The sequence below is a fragment of the Nannospalax galili genome, unplaced genomic scaffold (assembly GCF_000622305.1).
Source record: "Nannospalax galili isolate Female #2095 unplaced genomic scaffold, S.galili_v1.0 scaffold492, whole genome shotgun sequence".
NCBI lineage: Eukaryota > Metazoa > Chordata > Mammalia > Rodentia > Spalacidae > Nannospalax > Nannospalax galili.
This window is the reverse complement of record NW_008332217.1, coordinates 439,957-465,002: the sequence shown is the minus strand read 5'-3', so window position 1 is coordinate 465,002 and position 25,046 is coordinate 439,957. Positions and strand designations below refer to the sequence as shown.

Below are 25,046 nucleotides of genomic sequence, written 5' to 3'. Positions count from 1 at the left end.
TATGAGCTGCCTGATGTGGGTATTGGGAACTGAACGCAGGTCCTCTGCAAGAGCAGTTAATGCTCTGAATCGCTAAGCCATCTCCCCTCACCCTCAGATTTGTGTGTCGGTGCTGGGTATCAAACTCAGGTCCTTATGCGTTCTTTGCACACATTTTACTGATTGAGCTATCTCTCCAGCCCAAGAGATTTACAGTTTCTGAAACTGGGATCAAAGAAAGCTTGACCCCTTGACCATCTTGAACTCTCATTTAGTGCAGAGGTGAAGAAAAACTTGAAGTTTGACCTGGGGCCAGATGCTCACCTCATTAGCTGGGAGCTCTCAGAGTCAGGGACCGTTGACCTTGGCTTACTCATGAATTAAATGACAGCCTGGCTTCTTTTCCATGTAGCTTCTGTGAGAATCTAGGTTAGCACTGGGTAACCCTTTTCCTTCATTCTTTGTATTCTGGGATTTAGGGGTCAAATTAAGCTCCTTTTCTGCTAATTGGTCCCTTTAGGATATCCCAAAGTATTTTTCAAATATTAATCTCCTGATGTATAGGGCATCTCACATGAACCATTCAGTTGTAAGATGCTGTTGAGCTGTGAAATCTTGGTCGATTCTGGTGGAAGAAATCAATGATTTGAATTAGCGTTAGGTGCTAGAAACTTAGACTTTTTAGCCTTTAACTGCCAAGTCCTGGGGGAAGCAGGTTAAAAGATGCTGGTTAGTGGATGTGTAATCCTAAAACGTGGTGTTTGCCGTGGAACTAATCCCATTTTCTTGTTCCCTTAGGAAATCACAAATTGACGCAAATAGCCAAAGTAGTCATCAAAATCTGTGAGCATGAGGTACGTGTTTCCTGCCCTCATGGTGCAGCCGTGTCCTAGGCTCCTCAGGGGAGCCTCAGGGGTAGGTAGCCTGGGTGATTTTGGAATTCTTGAGGCCCCTTGTCTTTGAAGCACAATTGCTGTTGATTGAGGCATGTTTCAGTCCTCTTAGAGAGGTTTAGGTTTGGATTGAAGGGGTCAAGCCTGCAGTCTCTCTCTCTCTCTCTCTCTCTCTCCCCCTCCATATATATATCCCTGACTGGTCTGGAACTTTCTGTATGGAGAGAGTTGACCAATCTGGAACTTGCAGAGATCCATCTGCCTCTGCCTTCCACGTGCCAGGAGTAAAGGAGTGTGCCATCATGCCTGACATTCTCTCTCATTTCATAATTTTTTTTTTTTTTTTTAATGTAGTTTCAAGTCTTCTCTGTTTTCCTAGCTAATTAAATGCTCAGGAAGCACCGAATCTTACCTGGCTGTATTGTATTCCCAAATACATGACTGTGTATTTAGCCATTCCTGTTTCCCACGTTAGGCTTTTGGCCTACATTCTCAGTCAGGTGATGTGTGGCTGCCTGTCCACTTGGGTGCACTGTTCCAATGTAAGTTTTCGAGAGAAGCTCTGAATGCAATAAAGGCTTCAGGCACCTGCTTAGCTGTCTCATCCGCCCTGGAAATCATAGTGGCTTAGATGAGATGGACTGTTGGGAACGGTCATCAGTTGAATGCGCCTCCAAGGAGTTCTCACCTGGGACTTGGTTGAGCCAGTCTCACCTTTGAAAATCATCCAGCAAACTGTAGTTCTGTGCTCTTGTAGTCCCAGCACTTGGAAGGCAGAAGGAGCACTTGAGCCTCGTACTTTGAAGCCGGTTTGGGCTGCATGGACTATTTCCTTACTGTTGTGTCTCCTCCCCTCCCCCGCGCCCCGAAAGAAGAAAAACTACAAAAGAGGAACCAACCTTGAAATTAAAGTACAAATACTTGGGGCTGGAGAGAAGGCTCAGTGGTTAAGAGCACTGACTGCTCTTGCAGAGGACCGGGGTTCGATTCCCAGCACCCACATGGCGACTATGAACCATCCTTAACTCCAGTTCCAGGGGAATCTGAAGCCCTCTTCTGACCTCCGCGACATTGTACGACACGGGTGCGCTCACATACATGCAGGCAATACACTCGTACATATAAAAATAATAAATAAAATATTTAAAGTACAAATACTTTAGCTGGGCATGGCGGCACATGCCTCTAATCCTGATACTTGGGAGGCAGAGGCAGGAGGATCTCTGTGAGGCCAGCCTGGTCTACATAGTGAGTTCTAGGCCAGCTGGGGCTATAGGGAGAAAAAAAAGGTACAAATACTTAAAAAAAATCATCAATGATTTCTTGAGGGCTGCCAGATGGAGGCCTGGGGTTATACATTGTAATGTCTTTCTGCTTTACAGATGAACGAAATTGAAGTATGTCCAGAATGTTACCTTGCTGCTTGCCAAAAACGAGAAAACTGGTTTTGTGAGCCTTGTGTAAGTTGGCGTATGCCTCTCATTTTATTTTCTGGAACTCCATGCCTTCAGTGGCTGTACCAAGATTGCTTTCTCCAGCAACTTAGGAGATTTTTGAAGTTTAAAAAAAAGAATTATTTTTATTTTATGTTTATGAATGTATGGTGCTTGTTAGCCGCATGTGGGTATTGGAAATTGAACCTGGGTCCTCTGCAAGCACAGGTAGTGCTCTTAACGGCTGAGCCATCTCTTCAGCCCCCAGAATGAAACCAATTTGAGTTGGATAAACCTCTTAGGCTGAATGGTTTGTAGGTGCAGAGCTGGTATCCTGATAGCTGGGCTGATGAGCCCAGCAAGTTGAGTAAAGGAGTTCAGGAGGGATGTGGGATGTGGGACATGGATTGTGGGACATGGATTGCGGGGCGTGGGATGCAAGAAGTGGGATGTGGTATGGGGTTGTGAGGTGTGGCAGAACCATATTTGGAATTGGATGAGTGTTGGTGGCTGTGTCACTTGCAAATCAAGTTGGACCTGTTTTAAAGAGTTTAGAAATACATCCCTGGAGGATCATCTCAATCTTTCCAGAGAGACCAAGGTTCATGAAGATGCAACGTTACCTTCCTGGACCTTCATTTCCAAACTTTTTTTTCTTTCCCGTTTTGGGCATTTCTTGATTCCAGTATGTTTTGCAGAGTGGTACATTGTGGGGTGGGCTGGCGTGAGTGTGCCTGTGAGAGGCTTGTGGAAGGCGGCAGGACTGGACAAATGACCTCAGGCCTTCTTGCCTCTCTAGATAAACCCCTGAGTAGCTCCAGCCTGTGAACCTCCCAGTGGGTGACTGTGGCTCCTGCAGCCCCTGACCTATAGTACTTTTAGTCCAAATTGAGCAGAGAGTGGGTGTTAACTATCTTTGTGGTGCCCAGAGAGGTGAATTCTCTTGTTCATGGTCACCCAGAGCCAGGACACAAGCCTTATTTTCCATTTAAGCCCCTCTGCTTCTCTGTCTAAGCATTGTGGCTGGACCTGCCAGGGGATCCTTGGATGCTTGCCCAGCTTGCAGCTGTCCTGTCCCGTGTGTGGCCCTATCCCTTCCCTTCTCACTGCATTTGCATTCCCCTTTCAGACGTTAATGTGTATCTTTCTGCAAGATATATGCAAACTCTGCATTTTGTTTTTCTTCTAGAGCAATCCACATCCTTTGGTCTGGGCAAAATTGAAAGGATTTCCATTCTGGCCTGCGAAAGCTCTGCGGGATAAAGACGGACAGGTTGATGCTCGTTTCTTTGGACAACATGACAGGTGAGAGTTTAAACTAGGGTTTGAATATGTAGCTTCAGTGGAACCTTTGATAACCTTGGATATTAAAAGTGGTAGAAAGTCTGCTCTTATTTCCATTGTGTTAAAAAGCGAATTCTGTGAGTATGGCTATTGTTTATTGTCATGATAACAACCATTGATCTTGTATTCGCAAATGTTTTCTGGTGCTGTGTTAAGTGTGGGCTTCAGTTTTTTCAGGTGTGATAGGAAATAATCTTGCCTTCCTGGTTCTGTTCATGGATCCAGCATTGGAATGAGTTCCATGGCTATTTGAAGTACTGCAGTTTGATAATTTATTTATTTTATTTTCTGGAGTAAATTAAACCTCTGTGCAAATTGCTTTTCAAAACTAAAGCTTTCAGGGATCAGAGGTAGTTTCCCAGATTGTCAGCAAATGAATCTCTTAGCATTAGGGGGAGTAGTCCCCTCCTGGTTGATCTTTTCTCTATAGCTAAAATGGGAAATTACAAGGGGATGATGTTTTGACAGGTGTGAGCCCTCCCTCCCAGCCTCTCCACTCCCCGCCCCTTCCCTCCTGCATACACACAGTGAATAAAATTATTCTAGCTAATAGCAGCTCCCTTTGGAGCCAAGCCCCTGCCTGCCTGGAAACTACAGGTAGTCAAAGTGGAATGTGGCTTAACATCTTCCCTTTCAGCAAAGTACCTTGTGATTAAAGAAGCAAAGAGCCCCATCCCCACCCCCCAAGCAGTTTGAGGTGTGTGAGCGCATGGAGGGATACTATTTAAACATACACCATTAAAATTATGTACACTCGTGAAAAATATAGTTCATATTTCTAAGTGAAACCAGCATCTGAGATAACACTCTCTGTTAAATTTTGCTTGAGATTTCACAGATCAGAGGAAAGTGTGAATTTCAGAGTGATTGAATTCTTCTCCAGAATCTCAGCAGCTCCTTCTCAGGAGATGAGTTCAATCCATCGAGGTGGTATTGGGTTGGCAGGGAGCATCACACTTTAATTTGAACCACTCTTTTTCTTTGAGACAGGGGCTCATGTAGCCCAGGCTGGTCTTGAACTCATTCCTCATCGTTCTTCTACATTCTTAGTGCCTGCACCACAGACATGCATGCAGCACGTTGTGTCCTATTTATGTGATGTTAGGGATGCAACACAAGACTTCCTGCATGCTGGGACTGGGCAAGCACTGTGCCAGCTGAGCTACATACAGCTCCAGTTCTTCAGCCACTCTGGTTGGAAATCTTTCTGAAGTTTAATATTTCTTCATCGAAAGGAGTTTGCTTGTTCAGGCTGCATAGATGCTGGGTTACAACTGTGAGCAGGCAGACACTTGTCTCAGTGAGCAAGTAGGCTTGCTATCTCCTGTCTGTATGTAATGGCAGGCTTGGTGTAAAGATGTGTGGGGAGGGAGCTGCAGGGGCACAGGACTGCTCAAGGAAGGGCTAGGTTGTGAGCAAACTCTTCAAAGCCACTGAAGCAGGTTGTTTGAACTGGTGCTCCGGAGGAAAGGATGATTAGGGATCTGCTTTCTCTTTGAAGGTCAGGATGAGCTGGTGGCTAGCTGTACTTCCCCCATCTCTTCATAGAGCACCTAATGATTAAGACTGTGGGATAGCACCGTGTGGATGTATCTTGAGGGGTGTAGGTGAGTGGGTGGGCACGCCATTTACCAAATGTTCTCAGGCCCCCAGAACTCATGGCTCTGTTTCCCTCTTCTATGACCACCCTACCAGCCAGCCATTAAAGGTGGCCTTGGGGGCATGAAGGCCACATGAATTCTTGTGCTCTGTGTAAAGGCTATCTCCCAGCACTCAAACAGTCTGTCCTTGGACCTGGCTGGGAGGTAGCCGGAAGCAAGGCCCTTCCTGTTCTATTGCAAGCATTTCCTGATCTCTCTCAGCTTATGTAGTGTTTAGTGTCCCCTCTAAGGGTCTGTGCTACCTGGTGGGCTCATTTTGGGGAAGGCAGTCCACTAAGGTCAGTTCACAGTGGTGTGTTACGAACACTTTGTAGGGGCAGGGTGTGGGTGGCTGGGAGCTGGATGGAGTACAGAGGCTTTCTTAGTTCTGAGTGAGTGCCCTTACCTTCCCACATGGGTCTTAAAGCTGAGCCTGGCAGGCTCTCCACAGCCTGCTTTAGTAAGATAGTAGCACTGTGACACAGGGACCCAAGGGAGGCGTCCAGGAGGTATTGTAGCTGTCTGTGTCTCAGAGAGCTCACTTGGCTTGGTGGAGTCAAAGCAAAAGCTTGGGCCTGCGACAGTGAACTAGGTCAGGACAACTGGCTGAGAACCATCCCAGAAACCCAATGCTGACTGTCAATCAAGTGATCATCCTAGAGTGAGCTGGAGTCCACTGCATAATAGACTTTTTTGTTTGTTTTATCTTAGACACATATGCCATTACCAAAATTACAGAAACTTATGCAAATAGTTGCAGAGCTTCAAGAAATACATCCAGTATTCAAGTGTCTACTGTGTATGCAGACAGGGTTTCATTGTGTGGCCAGCCCGGCCTTAAATTTGTCTTCCTTCTGCCTTAGCCTGATATGGGCTGGGATTACAGACGTATACCCTTGGTCTAGCCACTAGGCACTCTATTTGCTGCTTTGCAATAGCTGCTTTTTTTTTGGTCTTTTTGAAGCAGGGTCTCCCTGTAGCCCCAGCTGTCCTGGAACTCACTATGTAGACCAGGCTGGCCTTGAACTCACAGAGATCCGCCTGCCTCCCAAGTGCTGGGACTACAGGCGTGGGCCACCACACCCTGCTGTAATAGCTGCTTTTATCCCAGTCTTGTAACCCTAACCTTTGCCCAGGGTCACTCAGCTGAGAGGGATTCTTGTACCAGAGCTGAGGCTGCTGAGCCCTCTCTCACATAACACACTTCTCCCAGAGGCTTTCTATATGGTAAGACAAATCTCACTTCCCTTTAACAATTTCCTCAGCTTGCTTTAAAGAACAGGAGCTGTGTTCCTGCCTTGGCCCCTTGAAGGCACTTGGGGACCTGGCGTGGGGAACAGTTACAGATGGGGGGGGGGGGGGGGGGGGGGGGGGGGGGGGGGGGGCACTGTCTTGGGACTGTGGCCCCTGGCTGGGAAGCCCCTGGTGGTGCCTGGCACCTGGCTCAGAGCAATTTTTTTTTAGGGGGGGTGTCTTTTTGAGACAGGGTCTCCCTGTAGCCCCAGCTGTCCTGGAACTCACTATGTAGACCAGGCTGGCCTTGAACTCACAGAGCTCCTCCTACCTCTGCCACCATGCCCTGCGGCTCAGAGCGGTGTTGTTTGCTCCTCTGTACTCTCTCCTAGGTTGGGCTGTCAGGGGCAGCCCTGGGGGTTTTGGTGACTTCTCACATCTGCCCTCAGGTTGGAACCTTTTCCTTGTTGCTCTTTGAACCCTGGTCAACTTCCTTGCCCCTGGCTGGACCTGAGGGTCTCAGGTTTCAGCAGAAAGTTGTTCCCTAGGACACATGGGGAGCTGCTCATTTCCAGTACCCTGACAGCAGATAGTTGTTTGGGGTGCTTGATTGCAGTCAGCCTGTGCACTGAGTTCTGCTAGATGCTTAGGCCTTAATTTCATGTGCGTTTCCTCTTCAGCAGACAGGAATTCAGTGCCAGCTGTTGACGTGGGGGGTAAGTCGCTGTAGAAGAAGCCCACTGCCATCACCTGTGTTGATTGTTCTGGAAAAGCAGCCAGTGGTGCCTGTTGGTCTAAGGACTCTGTAGCGCAGCTGGAAAGCTGAGGTTGATGTAGGATGGGATGACCCTGGAACTGCAGGCAGAGGGGCTCCTTGTGAAGGCCAAAGGCTGCTTTTTAGAGTTTTTAGTGTTTATTTTCTCATATGCAAAGACATAACTGCCAGGCATTCAGGAGGCGGAGGCAGGGGGATCCTGAGTTGCAGGCCAGCCTGAACTGCATCAGGAGATTCTGTCAAAAAAGAGAAAACAAAACGAAAGCATGAGCACCTCCTTCTAGGAATGTGATTTTGCAAAGAATAGTCCCTTTTGGAATTAGCTAAGAAAGCTCCCCGTCTGGTAGCCTAGAGAAATTTGGGAAAATAATCCCTTTTGAGATGTGTCATAAAAGATGTAAAAAGTGTTTTCTTAGTCTGTACCAGCTGAAAACTGAAGGGATTGATTGCATTGTTATTTTTGTTTTGTACATTTATTTACTTGTTTCTGTGTATGTGCACGTGTGTGTCATACATAGCACATGTGGAGGTCAAAGGACAAGTTGTGGGAGTCAGTTCTTTCCTTCCAGCATGTGAGTTCTGGGGATCTGCATCAGGCTTGACAGCAGGCGCCTACACCCGCTGAGCCATCTCCCGGGGGCCCTGATTGTGTTTCTGATGGATTAAAATGGCTAAGTGTGATGAGCCTTTTAACATCCTGGCTAAGTTTTTGTTGTTCCTCTTTGCAAGGCTCTGTGAAGTGGGTCATTCATTAACCATTCAAACCAAATCCTTTATTTAAAAAGGAGAACCCACATTTAAGAATCTTGGCAATCATGTTAGGCTAATTTGGTTTGCATTAAGAAATTAAAAAAAAAAATCAAAACAAAAACCAATCTTGGAAATGACAGAGCTTGACTTGAACTCTCTCTCTTTCTTGCCCTCCTAGGGCCTGGGTTCCAATCAATAATTGCTACCTCATGTCTAAAGAAATTCCTTTTTCTGTGAAAAAGACTAAAAGCATCTTCAACAGCGCCATGCAGGAGATGGAGGTCTATGTGGAGAACATCCGGAGAAAGTTTGGGGTTTTTAATTACTCTCCGTTCAGGACGCCCTACACACCCAATAGCCAGTACCAAATGCTCCTCGATCCCAGCAACCCCAGCGCCGGCACTGCCAAGACAGACAAGCAGGAGAAGGTGAAACTCAACTTCGACATGACAGCATCCCCCAAGATCCTGCTGAGCAAGCCCCTGCTGAGTGGGGGCACTGGCCGCAGGATCTCCTTGTCTGACATGCCACGTTCCCCCACGAGTACAAACTCTTCTGTGCACACGGGCTCCGACGTGGAGCAGGACCCTGAAAAGAAGGCCCTATCCAGCCACTTCAGTGCGAGCGAGGAGTCCATGGACTTTCTCGATAAGAGCACAGGTCAGCCCTGGTTGGGAGAGTGGGTAGGAGGCCACTTGGAGCATTGTGGTGTCATTGGATGCTGCACCTGTGGGTGCATCGGGAAGCTAGCAGTCACCAGGGACTGCAGTGGACTGTGTCTTGTAAATGAATGACCAGATCATTGCTTCCAGGGACCCAAAGTCTAGCTGGAGGTCATTCCTAGAAATGGGTAGAAATGACCAGAGCCCTGCAGAATTCAGTGCTAGCATCTAGGCTGTTCCATGACATCATTTCTTCCTTGACACGTCATAGTTGAAAATTTAATCTTCTGACACGTCGTAGTTGAAAATTTAATCTTCAGTACATTCCTGTTAAGTTTAGCTCGGTTGTTAGAGAAACATGTAAGATAAAAATGAACAGCTCACTCCCTTCGAGGTGAACTTGTGTCAAAGTTGTGTTTTGGGGATGCACTCTCACCACTGGAGGGTGATGTTGCTTTGGGCCAGGTGCTTGACCTCTTTCTGCTCTACTTTACCCAGGTTTCCCTTGACAACCATTACAGGCTCCTCGTAGGTTTGTAAGGATAAAATGAGTCAGGACCCACAACAAGGCTTAGAGCAGTTCCCAAGGTAGTGCTTCAGAAACCTTGGCTCCTGACTCACTTTTCCTGGTGATTCCTAATCTGCCTTTGTTGTTCTGAGAAGTGGTATAGGGAGCAGGGGCACTTAAATAGAACTCTTTCTCTCCAAACAAAATTGGGCCACACATTTAATATTTATGATTTTTTTTGAGATGGTCTCATATACTCAGGCTGGCCTTGAACTTCTTTTTTTTGGGTCCTTTTGAGACAAGGTCTCCCTGTAGCCCCGGCTGGCCTCGAACTGACTGTGTGTACCAGGCTGGCATTGAACTCACAGAAATCCACCTGCCTCTGCCTCCTAAGTGCTGGGATTAAAGGGATGTACTACCACGCCTGGCTTCAAAAAGGGCTTTTATAGGACCCTGAAGATGCATACCATGTATTGAGGTCAGCTTCTGTCTTCAATTGGTGCAAATGGCATCAGGCTTTGCAACAAAATTTCTTATTTTTTGAGTGACTTTTTTTTAAGGCACAAACTTAGTGGAAATCCCAATTATATATATTTCAAAGTCTCTTTCTGATAATATACAACTCTCACCCTGTATATGTTCCAGATGTTTGGCAATCCTGCTAGATAAGACAAAGCCGGATGTGGTGGCGTTTTGAGTGTGGTTATCCTGACATTTGGGAGGGAGAGATAGGAGGATCAGGAGTTTGAGGACAGCTTTGGCTACATGAGATCCTTTCTCAAAAACTACAAAATGCCAAACAAGCCACAACTCAAAAAAGAAGGAGTGATAATCATTTTATTCCCAATAATACTCGATCCGTGTTGGTTTGTGGACAATGGAAGTTGAGACACCCCCAAACTGAAGATCGTACAGTTGAGACCAGGGGTCTGCATACTACCATGTCAGAAAAGCCTGTCATGGCTCAGTGTAGAAAACTGTGCTGGTAGGTTTTGGTGTCCAGAGTGCTAACCGTGACATGATGGAGCCGCGTACATAGCTTTCAGAGGAGGAAAACCTGCGGCCAGAAACATTAAACTACACATTAGATGAGCATTTAGAGACCCTTCTTTTTTTTCTCATTTATTCATGTGTGTATGTGTATGGGCATATGTGTGGCATGGCACATGTGTGGAAGTCAGTGAACAACTCAAAGGAGTTGATTCTCTTCTTCCACCATGTGGGTTCTGAGGCTTGGACTATGGTCCTAAGGCTTGGTGGCAAGCGCCTTTACCTACTGAGCCATTTCACTGGCCCCCGAGACTCTCCTTTTATTGGGAGACACAGGAACTCCGCCTTGTGTTCATCGCTCCTAGAACCAGAGTTAGCTTTCTAAGTAGCACTCTGCCCACCAGGAAGCCTGTGGCTGCCAGTGTCCTGGAATCCTGTCGCCTTGATGGACCAGGCAGTTTCCATTCTCGGTGACTTTTGTTTGTTTGCCCTTTAGATGGGCTGCCTGGCCAGGTGGAGGCCTTCACCAGTACTTACATTTAGGTTACCAGTGGAAGATGTTAAACATACTGTAGGGAATTGTCCTGGGGCCTGGCTTGCACGCCCTTCTGAGCTAATGATGCTTTTGACTAGGAGTTCCCACTGTGGGCTTCCTGTCAGGGAAGTGTTTTTTTTTTTTTTTATCGTGAAATCAATACTTTTTTGTCATAAAACAGTTATTTATGACATACTAAAGTCGTTATTGATCTCACCTCCCATGGTTAGCTCTTCTCTGTAGGGTTACATGGCATGCTATTAAGAGAAAACTCAGGGGGCTGGAGAGATGGCTCAGTGGTTAAGAGCACTGACTGCTCTTGCAGAGGACCCACATTCAGTTCCCAGTGTCCACAAGGTGGCTAACAATCATCTGTAACTCCAGTTCCAGAGGATCTAACACACTCTGTGGCTGGTGAAGGCATTGCATGCACAGGTATACTTGCAGGCAAAACATTCATACACATAAAATTAAAAAAAAAATTTTTTTTTAAAAGAAGATGAAACTCAGCCATGTACCCAGAGTCCAGCAGGGAGGGAATGAAGCTTGGCTGCTGAGAGGTGGCTGGGCTTGGGGTCAGTGGAAAGCACAATATATGTCTCATCATGTCCTGGTATGTACATTTCCCAGAGGATGTTTACGTCTCTTAGATTTATTTCTGTGTTTGTGTTTCTCTCTCTCTCTCTCTCTCTCTCTCTCCCTCCGTCCCTCTCCCTCCCTCCCTCCCTCCCTCCCTCTGTTTTGATGTATGTGTGTGCACATGTACACATGCCACAGTGTTTGTGTGGAGGTCAGAGGACAACTTGAGAGAATCCATTCTCTACCATGTGAGTCCCAGGAATTAAACTTAGATCATCAGGCAAATATTAAAGTGTCAACTCTGCCGGACATGGTGGTGCACATCTTTGATCCCAACACTCAGGAGGCAGAGGCAGGCGGGTCTCTGTGAGTTCAAGGCCAGCCTGGTCTATATTAGCGAGTTCCATGTCAGCTGGGGTTACAGGGAGACCCTGTCTCAGAAAGACAAAAAATAAAACAAAATAACAAAGTGCCAACTATTGTCCAACTTTTACATATGGTTCATATATATATATATATATACACACACACACACACACACACACACACACACATGCAGTGCATACTGTAGGTTAAACCTATTATATATTTATTTAGTACTGCATTGAACTCAAGGCCTTGCACATGTTAGGCAAGCAGTCTACAACTGAACTAGCTATACCCCCCAGGCCAAAACAAGTTTTTTTTAAGACCCATTATCACTGCTGTATCCTGGGCCCCTCTTCCTGTGTCTGCCTCCCAGGTGCTGGGGTGATGGTCACCCGCCATCACCTCTGGCCCCAAATTAAAGAAACAAACCTTACTTTGCATCTAATGCATTTGGGAGCTTAATTCATGATTTGTTTACAGACATGAGCTGGAACTTGTTTTCTTTTTTTGAGACAGCCTCGCTATTGTGTCTAGGTTGTTCTCAAATGGCTTGACTTAAGGGATCTTCCCTGCCTCAGCTTCCAGGGTAGCAGGGACCATGCCTGGCATGGTTAGCTTTTCTGAGTAGGTTTCTGTGTTTGTAAATAGCTATTTAGAACAAGCTTTCATTCTTTTTAACTTTAATTTATTGAAGATTTAGTTTTTAAATTTTTTGGTCTTTTTGATATAGGGTATCCCTGTAGCCCCAGCTCTCCTGGATCTCAGTCTGTAGACCAGGCTGGCCTTGAACTCACAGAGATCCTCCTGCCTCTGCCTCTGGAGTGCTGGGACTAAAGGCGTGTGCCACCATGCCCAGTGTAAAGATTTATTTTATTTATTTATTTTTGGTCTTTTTGAGACAGGGTCTCCTTATAGCCCCAGCTGGCCTGGAATTCGCTATGCAGACCAGGCTGGTGTCAAACTCACAGAGATCCATCTGCCTCTGCCTCCCAAGTGCTGGGATTAAGGTGTGCACCAGCACGCCTGACATTTTTATTTTATTTTTAATTATGTATATGTGTCTGTGTATGGGTATATGTATGTGAGTGTAGGTATTCATAAAGGCCAAAAGAGGGCGTTGGATCCTCTGGAATTGCAGTTACAGGTGGTTGTGGGCTGCCTGATGTGGGTGCTGGGAACTCTTCCTCAAGAGCAGTATGTACTCTTAACTGCTGAGCCATCTTTCTAACTTTTCATTTTTTGTATATGTGTATACACGTACACATTCATGTGTATGAGTGGGTGCATGCATGCCATGACACACATCGGGCTTGCTGTCAAGTTGGGAGACAAGTTCAGGTGTCAGTCGTGGCCCTCCACCTTGTTTGAGGCGATCTTCTGCTGATTCCTGCTGCTTCTCCCAGCCGAGGTGGCCTGCGATCATCCTGGGATTCTCCTGCCCCTGCCTCATATTGCAGCACAGGAGAGTGGTGGGGGTGGAGGGTGGGTTACAGGCGCATACTGGTGCTCCTAGCTTTGCTTAGGTGCTAGGAATCCAAACTCAAGTCTTTTTATTATTTATTTATTTATTTATTTATTTAGTCTTTTTTTTTCTTTTGGTCTTTTTGAGACAGGGTCTCCCTGTAGCCCCAGCTGTCCTGGAACTCACTATATAGACCAGGCTGGCCTTGAACTCACAGAGATCCGCCCGCCTTTGCCTCCTGAGTGCTGGGATTAAAGGCGTGTGCCACCACGCCCGACCTTATTTATTTATTTAATTTTATGTGCTTGGGTATATTGCCTGCATGTGGTAGGTGTACCTGTGTTGTGTGATGCCCATAGAGGTCAGAAGAAGGCATCAGTTCCCTTGAACTGGAGTTACAGATAGTTATTAGCCACCTTGTGGGTGTTGGGAATTGAACCCAGGTCCTCTACAAGAGCAGTCAGTGCTCTTAACCACTGAGCCATCTCTCCAGTCCTTAAACTCAAATCCTAATGGTTATACACTAAGTGCTTTCTTTATTCACTGAGCCATCTCTCCAGCCCTTGATATATAAGCCATCCTAATAAGTGATGCTCGGCTGTGTGGCCCATCTGTACTTGGCACCACTGTGCAAGGTACAGCCCTCTAAACATACAGGCTGTTTTTCAGCCTTCGTAAGTTAAGGGAATTTGTAACAAGGCATCTGCTTCCACCTTTCCCAGAGTACTCCTGTGTGTTGGAGGGAAAGGATGCTTGTTTCTAATTTATTTCCAAGACCCATGTTGTATAACATGCTTAGCGAATAGCAGTTAGCACAGGCTAGGATTCTGTAAATATGAATGGTGATGTGTCATAGCCCACACACTTGGGTCTTATGTCAAAAGCATAAAATCGGATTAAATTGTTTGACTTCAAAGGCAGTTAGTTCTTCCTTTGGGCCAGTTATGGCATCATAAAAGAATTGGCATTCGTTTCAAGGTTTAATTGAAATGAGCATTTCCAAATGACTTTTTGCTTTGCAAACGTCTAGAGTGATTTAAAGTGGCACTTGTCAAGCCCAGCTCTTGACATTCAGGCTGGAGAACTCTATTTTGGCTGTCCTGGGCACTGTAGGATGTCCAGCAGCCTCCCTGGTCCACTTTCTGATGGCAGTTGTCCCCTTACACACAGTTGTGACAGATGGAACTTGGGCACATGTCCCATTTCCAGACCCTACTGAGAACCATCAATTTGATTCATTCATTGCTCTCTTTTTGGCTTTGGATGTGATGTGACCGTTGCTTCAAGCTCCCAATGCCTTGACTTCCTGCCTCCCACCGTACCTTGCACTGTAGGCTGAAATATACCCCCTTTCCCTTCCATCCCGTTGTCAGGGTGTTTTATCACAGCAGCTGGAAAGGAAACCAAGACATCGTGTTCCTGGCCCTCTCCCTTCCCCTTTTTCCTGTATTGAGAAGGAACGGAGGACTCTCACACTGTAAGCACACACTCCATCCCTGAGCCCTAGCTATGGGTTTTTACCCCCCCTTTGGCCCTTTTTAAATTTTTTTTTTTTTTTTTTCTAGCTTTTCAGGCACTCTTGCTAACTTGCCCAGTCTCTTCTTGAACTCATTTTGTACTCTAGGCAAGCCTTCAAGTCCAATCCTCCTGTCTCAGCCTTCCTGTGAGCTGGGATTACAAACCTGGCTCTTCTTCAGCACCTTTTGATGTTGGTATGTTTATGTGTGTATTTTGTTTGTTATTTGTTGTTGTTGTTGTTGTTATTTTGAGACAGGGACTCACACTCTTGTCAGGACCTCACTGTGTAGCCCAGGATGGCCTCAGACCAGGGGCAATCCTTCTGCTTTGATTTCCCAAGTGGTGAAATTATGTCTTTAAAAAGCCAGGGAGGAGCTAAAGAGATGGCTCAGCAGTTAAGAGCACTCACTGTTCTTGTATAGGCCCCTGAGTTTGGTTCCCAGCACCCTTGTAGGGCAGTTCACAACCTCCTGTGACTCCAGCTGGAGGGGGTCCAATGCCTTCTTCAGGCTTCCTCAGGCGCTGCACACACATGTGCTCAAACTCACACATAATTAAAAATAATAAAAATAAATCTTTAAAAATGAGGGAATAGGTGGAGCAAAACAATCCAAGTAGAGCCTAAGTGTAGGTGATCTGATGACCTCACTTGAAAGTTAGGAGTGGCCAGCACATGTGGTTACATGAGAGGCAGATCCCCAAGCAGCACACAGTCAGAAGAGAAGGCACAGAATAAAAGGGAAAGCCTTTTGTCGCCCTTAGGACCTCCTAGTTTTTCTCCAAAATGTAGCTCTTTCAACCTTTAATGAAATGTGTTTCTAGGGGAAAAAATCGATATGCCCTAACCTCCACATGTGTGCCTACTTTTTCAAAGCCATTTAGGGCTGGGGAGGTGGCTCTGTCAGTGCGGTGCCTGCCACACACGTGTGAGGACTGAATCTCTAGCATCCAAGTAAAAAGCTGGCATGGAAGTACATGCTCTGACCCCAGCATGGAGACAAATGATTCCCCCAACTCCTTGACCAACTGGGATGGCTGAATTGATGATGGTTTTTCAACGAATGAAGGTGGTGAGTGATGGAGATAAGAAGGACACATTACGGGGCTGGAGAGATTGGCTCAGTGGTTAAGAGCACTGACTGCTCTTACAGAGGACCCGCGTTCGATTCCCAGCACCCACATGGAGGTTACAAACTGTCCGAAGCCCTCCAAGGCATTGCAGGACATGGTGCACTCACATACATGCAGGCAATACACTCATATACACAAAATAAAAATAATAAATAAACTTTTTGTTTTGTTTTGTTTTGTTTTGTTTTTTTGGTCGTTTTGAGACAGGGTCTCCCTGCAGCCCCAGCTGTCCTGGAACTCACTATGTAGACCAGGCTGGCCTTGAACTTGCAGAGATCTGCCTGCCTCTGCCTCCCAAGTGCTGGGACTACAGGCGTACGCCACCACACCTGGCCTAATAAATGAAATATTTTAAAGAAAGACACATTGTGGCTGCCCTGGCTCCCCCCACCCCCATATATATGTGCCTGCACATGCATGTGCATATACCCACACTAACATGTACATAGAACACGCGCACAAGGAAAAGCCATTTCCATATAGGAGGGTATTCTGTGTATGCTTGATTTTTGTCTGTCTCTCTGGGGAGATCTTTCCTGGTCCATTTTTATGTAATTGGTCATCACTGAATGGAACTTCCTCTTTCCTGTTTTCCTGCTGTAGTAAATTCTGTCACAACCTATCTTCTTGAGTGTATACTGCTCCATGCAGCTCTTTTTAGAGTGCCTCCATGGAGCAGATTTCCAGCAGTGGGAACTTTAAGGTCTGTATGTTTTACGCACCTCGGGTTTCCATCATATCAATAGCATTGAGGTGTTCTTCCAAAAGTTTTATGATTGCCATGAGTCCCTCTTTTCTTACCCTCAGCATAGCATAATCTATGCGTTAATAGAGATATTGCAAAAAGTTTTACTGTGCATGGGAAAAATAGGCAACATGCATGTTGTAGTACCAGGCATGGAACCCAGGCCCTTGTAACATGCTAGGCCACCACTCCACCACTGAACTGTATCTCCAGCCCTTTCATTTATTTTTATTCAGTGATCTCTTGTGTATGTCTGTTTGTTTGTTTTATTGCTTTTGAGATAGGATTCCCTGTAGCCCAGGCTAGTCTCAAACTCCCTATATGTAGCTGAGGATGACTTTGAACTTTAGATCCTTCTGCCTCCACCTCTCAAGTGCTGGGATTATGGGTGTGTACCACCATCTCTGGTTTCTGTGGTGTTGGAGCTCGAACCCAGGGCTTTGTGCATGCTAGGCAAGCACTGCACTGAGCCACATCCCCAGCCTTATATTTATTAACCATTTCTGTTTCTCTCTGAGCTGCTTATTCATATCTTTGAACTGTTAGCCAGGCGGTTAACACACTTTAATTTTAGTAGCTGCGTATTACAGAGATTGCTGAAACTGATTCTTTTGTATAAAGGATTTTAGTTTGATTGTCCTTGCTTTTAGCTTATCATGGCCGTAGTAATAAAGAAAAATGAGCACTTTACTCCAGTTTATTATTCCATTTATGAGCTCATTCAGTACATGGACTTTGGTGTCTGGTATGTCTAGTGATGTGCTTGGCTGGCTGTCCCAAAGATCCTGCTCTTCTCAGCTGGCTTTCTCATGGGGGGTGGGTTGGGGGGTGGTAAATATGAGTGTCCTTGGCCACCTTAGATGGGCTCACAGGGAGGGCTCCTGGAAAGGGATGCTTGAGCTGAGACCAGATGTGGAGGGAGACCAGCCAGTGTGATCTGGCATGGGACAGATCTCCCCTAGGCTCAGGTTTAAAGGTATGATCTTGTAAAGGTATGATCTTGTGCTAGGAGGTCCCTGAGGCTGGAGACTTGGCAGCCATGCAGGCAAGATGAGGACCTGGCTTTCATTCTGGAGACCAGGACACCTTGGTGATATGCCTTCCTTCCTGTGTTTGAGGGTTGGCCCTGGCTGTGCTGTGGAGGTGGGGAGGCTGTGGCAGGTGGTAGGGATCAGTGGGAAGTATCTCTGAGGTTTTCCTGGGAAGTCACAGGCAGAACAGAGGTTCTCTGTTTTCTTTTGTTCTTTATTACCACACTAAAATGTCTTCCTATTGCTCTAAAAAAGAAAATCACACGTTTGGGCCGAGGATGTGAGGTCAGCTGGTAGAGGGTATGCTTAGCAGGCATGAAGCCCTGGGTTCATCCCCAGCCTTGTATAAACTGGGTGTGGTGGTGCACACCAAGACCATCTTTGGCCAGATAGGGAGTTTAGGCTAAATTGGGCTACATGAAACCCTGTCTAAAAAAGAAAACAAAACAAAGTGGGTTGGAGAGATGATTCATACACACAAAATAAAAATAAATAAATAAATAATAAATAAATTAATAAATAAATAAAAAAGATGAAATTTTATGTAATAAAATCAGCCACTTTAGGACCAGCAAGATGGCTCAGCAGGTAAGGGTATCTGCCACAGAGCCTGATAGTCTAAATTCTCAGGTGTTACTTGGTTCGAAGCTGGAGAGGTGACAGGTGGCATTTAATGGTGGAAATAGGATTTTTCTCTCTCTGTGTGTCTCTGTCTCTCTATCTTATCTCTCTGTTTCTGTCTCTGTCTACCTCTCAGATGAAGGCCAGGGGAGCTCTGTGTGGTGGATCAGAGGGTTGCTAGGTAACCTTAGGCATGACCTTTTCCTGAGTCAGTGGAGCTTGGCCCTTCTGGATGCCCACCCAGCTGGACTGGTCCTTTCTTATCTGGGTCTTGCCATATTCAATCTTATATCTGTATATTAATATATATATTTATTATTATTTTAAAATTTTATGTGTAGAAGTGTATTGCCTGCATGTGTATGTAAGTGCACCCCTTTCGTGCAGTGCCCGTGGAGATCAGAAGAAAGTGTCAAACTCCCTTGAACTGGAGTTATGTATGGTTGTCAGATGCCATGTGGGTGCTGGGAACCAAACCTGGGTCCTTTGCAAGAGTCCACTGAGCCATGTCTCCAGCCCCCTATGTCTATATACTTTTTTTTTGTAATTTAAACGCTTTTTCTCAAACTGTGTTGTGGTGGTTCCTATCTTTTTTTTAATTGTCTTTTTTGAGACAGGGTCTCCCTATAGCCCCAGCTGTCCTAGGTAGACCATGCTGGCCTCAAACTCACAGAGCCCACCTCTGCCTCCCAAGTGCTGGGATTAAAGGCATGTGTCACCACGCCCGGCCACGCCTTTAATCTTAACCCTTGGGAGACTGACCAGAAGGACTGCCATGAATTCAACGGCAGCTTGGGCTATATAGTAAATCTCAGACCAGCCTGGGAAGCAGAGTGAGATTCTGTTTAAACAAAGAAACAATCTCCTCCCCACCCCTTTAATAGAGACAATGTATTAGGAAAGGAAAAGTGCTCCTAAGAATGAGGTTGGACTAGGGGCTGGGGACAATCATCTGCTCAAAAACCCAAAACATTACCAAAAAACCCAAAACAAAACACCTCAATATTCCAGTACTGTGTTCCAGCTAAAATCCCCTGGAGGACCATAAGTAGATTGATGCCCTCGGGGCCATCTTTGGCTTTTCAGCTTGCTTGATCATTTTACACTTTTGTTTATTTTTCTTGCATGTATGGGTGTGCCCGTTATAGTGTGGTGCTCAGGGGACAGCCTGTGAGGGTCTCCTCTCTCCTTCCACCACGTGGGTCCCTGGGATGAATGTTAGGCTTGGTGGGCAAGTACCTTTACCTTCTGAGCCATCTCACCAGCCCACTTTTTTGGTTGTTTTTGAGACAGGGTTTCCCTGTAGCTCTAGCTTTCCTGAAACTCGATATGGAGACCAGGCTAGCCTCAAACTCACAGACATCTGCCTGCCTCTGCCTCCCAAGTGCTGGGGCTAAAGGCGTGCACCATTATGCCTGGCAGCAGGCCACTTTTTTTTTACCTTTTAAACTTCACTTTAAACAGGGAAATATGACTCACTTGATCAGGTGCCATGTGCAGGTTACCCTTCAGGTTACGGTGTCCTAATCACATTTTAGCAGTCCCAAGCAGCGTTCTTGAGGGTGCAGTATAGCCTGTTAGACTTGCTTCCTTGCTTACAAGCACATAATTACAAAATCTCTGGGCTTTAATTCTCAGAATCTTTTTAAATGTCACAATACAAGTGAACGAATTATTTAAAACTTCCTTGTAAAGATTTTATTCCTGGTATTTCTTTTAATATTTGGAACTATAAAAATAGCACAGTCAATAAAGTGCTTATTTCTCAGATCCCACACAAGCATGGTGGTGCTTGCTTGTAATCCTAGTGCTGGGGAGAAGGATTCAGGTCAGAGGAGGGAGGTTGGCCAGTTTAGCCTGTTTGGTGAGTTCCAGGCCAGTGAGACACTCTTTAAGGGTGAGCTAGCTGGGAAGTGGTGGTACATGACTTTAATCCCAGCAGAGGCAGAGGCAGGTGGCTCTCTTTGAGTTCAAGGCCAGCTTAGTCCACACAGTGAGTTCCAGACTAGCTGGGGCTACAGGGAGACCCTGTCTCAAAAAGAACAAAACAAAACGAACAGACAAAAAAGCCAACAAAAAAACCCTTCCTTTTCAAATAATTTCTAATGTTTATCAAGTTAAGTGACAGTATGTATTAGCTAATCTAATCTTCATTCCCTCCCCATTCCCAGAGGAGGAAAAGGATTCTCACTGCCGCCCCCCAATTTAGAGGCTTCTCAGGTTCAGCAATGACATTTGGGACCTGTTGATAATTCTTTTGTGGGGTTTTCCTGTGCATTATAGGATATTTGCTGTGTCTGGGTTCTGTACCGCTAGATGCCAATAGCAACTTGTGTCCTTTGATCATGGCCACTAGAATTCCCTGCATGCATTGCACAACATGTGATGGTGAGAATTGTGCAAGGTATGGAGGCAGAATCCCTTCTGACTGAGGACCACTGGCTGGAATGGAGAGAAACCACAGCATTTTTATGTTAGTAAGGAAGGCTGGCGTGGTGGCGCACACCTCTGTAAGATTGAGGCTATCCTGGTCTACGTAGTGAGTTCCAGGCCAGCTGGGGCTATAGGAAGACCCTGTCTCAAAAAACAGAACAAAACAAAGCAATAATTACAATAAATTTAGTAAGGAAACAGGAAATAATCACACTGAGAACAAATGATAACACCATACTGGATGCCTGACACAGGAACATTTGAACCCCAAGTGCCCACTTCTGTTTGAGTCCAGGTCTCTACATCTAGAGTCTTTCCCATGTTACTGTGTTAAAAAAACATTGTGGGTCCTGACACATCGGCCAAGATGAGTAAGTTTATTGGGTGGCCAGACTAGTGTGCCTGTATAACCAACCACCTTGGCAGGTGAGGAAACTGAGGCGCGCACATCTGCCTAAGTTGTAGGAACTTTCTTTTTTCTCCGTGAGCCAGGTTCTCAGTGAGCAGGACTGGCTGGCCTAGAACTCCCTGTATAGCTGAGGATGGTCTTGAACTCCTAAACCTCCTGCCTCTGCCTCCCAAGTGCTAGGATTACAGACATGAGGCGTTGAGCCTACATTTTTATAGTCTCCGGAGGTGTCTCAGTTCCTATCCCTTTGCCATCTATGACTTTCTGTCAGGATTGAATCACCTCAGCACCTTCTCACCGCAGGCCAGTTGACCATTTTGCTGCCAGTGAGGCTTCATTTGCAACTGGTATGAATAGGGCCAGGAAGCATGCAGAGTCTTCCCAAGAATGTATAAGGGTAAGAACCCTGGGCCAGGGCCTGATGGGTCCTTGGGAGGCTCTTGGCCCTTAAATACTTTGGTCTTCATCCACTTCAAGGGTGTGGGGTGAGTCATTTTAAAGTAAATTTAAAAGCCTCAGGCATATTAAAGCAGAAAAAGAAGAGCCTCAGACATGCTCTTTCCTGTAGAAGTTTGAACCCAAAACCAAGGAAGATCATTTACTATCTCTCTCTCTCCTTCTATCCGGTGCTCAGCTTGCCTGCATGCTTCCTGAGAATCTGTGAGCCAGGGGCTGGACCTCCCCAGGGGTGGGTCACCAGCAGGTGCAGGGTGTCTGAGGGGCCCTGCAAGCACTGTCTTGGGTTTGGCAAGCCTGGCTCCCGACCTCTGCAGCTGGAGTTTGAGGGGTTTGCTTCTGTCATTGTTTATTTTGAGATTTACACCCGTGAATGGGCCAAAGCAATTTTAGTGGCAGCTTAGCCGATTTGTCTTAGAGCTTTGTGTTGACTAGAATGCCCTGCAGGGCCGCCTTCCCTATGGCCTTCCCTGTTTAACTTTGGGTGATAGTCCTCTGCTGGCCGTCCATCACCATCCCTCCTGTCCATTCTATTTAGGTTGCTGAGGTGTCTTCAGGTAAATGAAATACATCTCCTGCTTTCTGTCCTCCCCAGCCCCACACCTGTGAGCTTAACTAGTTTATTGATTTGTAAAGCCGGCTTCTGGCTTCTAACCTTGACTTCCTTTTTCCAGCTTCCCCAGCCTCCACAAAGACTGGACAAGCAGGAAGTCTGTCCGGCAGCCCGAAACCTTTCTCCCCCCAAGCGCCAGTGCCCATCATGACAAAAGCGGACAAGACCTCCACCACCTCCACCACCGGGAGCATCCTGAACCTGAACCTGGGTCAGTGGTGGTTTCAGAGTATGTTTGTGTGGCAGCGGTGACTTTCATGCATGTTGTGACATTCTGCTATGAATGGTTCTTGACCTTGAACTCCTCTCTGTGCAGAAAATGGAGAAGGTAGGTGGAAAGGAAGTGAGGGGTGAGCAAGAGGAAGGAGCAGGGTTTTCTCAGAGCCATCAGTGTGCGAAGGTGTTGCACTGGGAAGTACCTTGCTTGGGTTAATCTTTATAAGTACTTGGCCATGACCAAGTGTGCGTGAATACACATGACTGAAGGGCGTTTCATGAATGAGTATTTCTATCCCTGTGCAAGTACTCTGATACAGTTTCCTTAGTTTATTTATTTATTTATTTATTTATTTGTTTGTTTATTTATTTTTAAGTGCCGGTTTTTATCGCCTGAGCTACTGGGTTTTGTACTCACTGGGTTTCAGTTGCTTATTTTATTTTGCAGTCCTGGAGACCAGACTTAGTGGCTTATGGGTGCTAAGCAGGTGCTCTACTGATGACCTGCATCCCCCTAATCCCTTTGGGAACTCTTTTGTTTGTTTACATTTTTTGATTTATTTTTATGTGTGTGAATGTTTTGCCTGCATGTGTGTCAGTTTACCCATGCATGCAGTGCTTGTAGAGACCAGAAGAGGGCATCTGGTGCTGTGGAACTGGAATTACAGATGGTTGTTAGCCACCATGTAGGTGCTGGGAACTGAACCTGGGTCCTCTGCAAGAGCAGCCAATGCTCTTAACCACTGAGCCATGTCTCTGGAATGCTGTTTTTTTCTCTTTCTCTCTTTATTTCTCTTTCTTTCTTTCTTTCTTTCTTTCTTTCTTTCTTTCTTTCTTTCTTTCTTTCTTTCTTTCTTTCTTTCTTTCTCTTTCTTTCTAAGAAAAGGGCTGACTAGCCAGGCGTGGTGGTGCACACCTTTAATCCCAGCATTCCAGAGGCAGAGGCAGGCCTGCTCGGTCTACATAGTGAGTTCCAGGCTGGGACTACAAGTAGACCCTGTCTCAAAAAAGAAAAAAAAGAAAAGGGCTGACTGCATATCCCAGGCCTGGAACTCAAGATTTGACTGCTTTTATCTCTCAAGTGTTAGTAATATAAGTAATACGGTTAGTACCACCATGCCTGGCTGCAGTTTTGGTATGCTGTGTGTGTGTTTTGTGTGTGTATGTGTTAGTGACAGCATCTACCTATGTAGCTCTAGCTTGCCCTGAACTTGCTTTGTAGCCCAGGCTGGCCTGCATCTCAGGTGAGCAGGTGAAACCTGAGCTTCCTGGGGTCTAGGGTTGACATGAATAGACCTCATGTTTCAGGATCTCTCTGGGTGCTGTTCAGACTCTGTCAATTATTCTCATCTGGGACAGTGTCATCCTGACCGGACACATGGCAGGACCTGGTGATGGTTTAGGAACGTCCCTGTCTAGTGAGAGTACAGGCCAGGGATGCTGCAGAGTGTCCCATGAAGCACAGGTCAGTTGGCAGGTGTGCTGACAGATTAGTAGATCGGGCTACATTCTTGGGACTCCCTAAGGGGAGAGAGCTTGGGTTCCCTGAGGCCAGATCTCGTGAGGCATAGAGCTGGGGGTCTGATTTGCATAGGGGCTTGGCTGTAGCGGCAGGCCCAGGGCTTCTCAGAGGCCTTGGATGCTGCTGCCATCTAGCGGTTGAAGGTCAGAGGTGCAGCTAAATGTCCTGCAGCACTTAGGAAGATCTCCGCACTGACAATGACCCAGCCTCAGGGGCTGCTGAAGCTGTGAGGGGTGGGGGTGGGTTAGAATTCAAAAGGAGCCAGGGCCTTGGGCTACTGGAGCAGGAAGGGATCTTCAGGAGCCCAGAGAAGAGCCTGGCTAGAGGAAGCCACTCCTGAAGTAGGTGATAACCCTGGAGACCTCAGGGCGGAGTGGGGATTGGAAGCAGCCACCCCTGTGCACCATCACGCGTGAGTTCACAGATTCCTCCAGGCCCATGTCACCTGTAGTGCTGTGGCGCTGAGATCTGAGTAGGAGGTCTGAGGTTTACCCCTGAGCTGGTGTCTCTTCCATCTGTCACTTGTTATTTTTCTTTGAGACAGAGTCTTACGGTGCCTTGGCCTAAGCTGGCCTTGAACTCAGAGAGATCTGCCTGCCTTTGCCCTGGAGAGCTGGGATTAAAGGTGTGGCCACCATACCTGGCCCTGCAGCATGGCTGGAGTTGGGTCATTCTTGGTCTTTCTTGAGATTCTACCATTGAACCGTTGACTGTTTCTTCACTTGATCCAGAAGGGACCCATTTTCTGCCTTGAGGACAGACGTTGTTCTAAAAAAATGTGGTTTTCTCAGGGGGCCCCCCTCCCACCTCCACACTCTGAACAGAAGCACGGTGCGGAGGCGTTCCCACGGTGACATTTCCTCTCTGCCAGTCACGACTGGCAAGAATAGATCCTTCTGTAAAACGGGGTGGTGGGCATCCTTGTGATACCGTGGGTCTTTGAAATTTGACTGGATGCACTGTTGGAGACTTTTCCCGTCATGCATCTTGATGGGTGGGCCCAGTCGTGGGTAGCCGTGATTGACCCATCTTCCCCCACTCCTCCCCGGGACAGGACAGTGGGAGCCAGAATACTGGGTTGGAACCGCAGTTCAGTCCCCAAAAGAGGCTCTGCTGGGGACCCAAGGAAGTACTGTGAGTGGGTGGGAAGGTTAGAGGGCAGAGGAGCAGGCTGACTCGTTTTTTGTTTCTTTTTTAAA

At 46.5% G+C, this 25,046-nt stretch overlaps 1 protein-coding gene across 27 annotated transcripts in view; it reads left to right on the top strand.

The window, feature by feature from the left end:
* Positions 1 to 25,046, top strand: part of Zmynd8 (zinc finger MYND-type containing 8) — a 126,910-nt gene that overhangs the window by 57,897 nt on the left and 43,967 nt on the right. For all 27 annotated transcript variants that reach the window (XR_003848620.1, XM_008827452.3, XM_008827449.3 and 24 more), the window contains 5 exons: positions 778 to 833; positions 2,255 to 2,332; positions 3,495 to 3,610; positions 8,226 to 8,707; positions 22,171 to 22,320. Coding sequence is in view for 26 of the 27 variants with exons in the window: in XM_008827452.3 (XP_008825674.1) it covers positions 778 to 833; positions 2,255 to 2,332; positions 3,495 to 3,610; positions 8,226 to 8,707; positions 22,171 to 22,320 (882 nt within the window). In the remaining variant the exon portion in view is untranslated. The remainder of the gene's footprint in view (positions 1 to 777; positions 834 to 2,254; positions 2,333 to 3,494; positions 3,611 to 8,225; positions 8,708 to 22,170; positions 22,321 to 25,046) is intronic.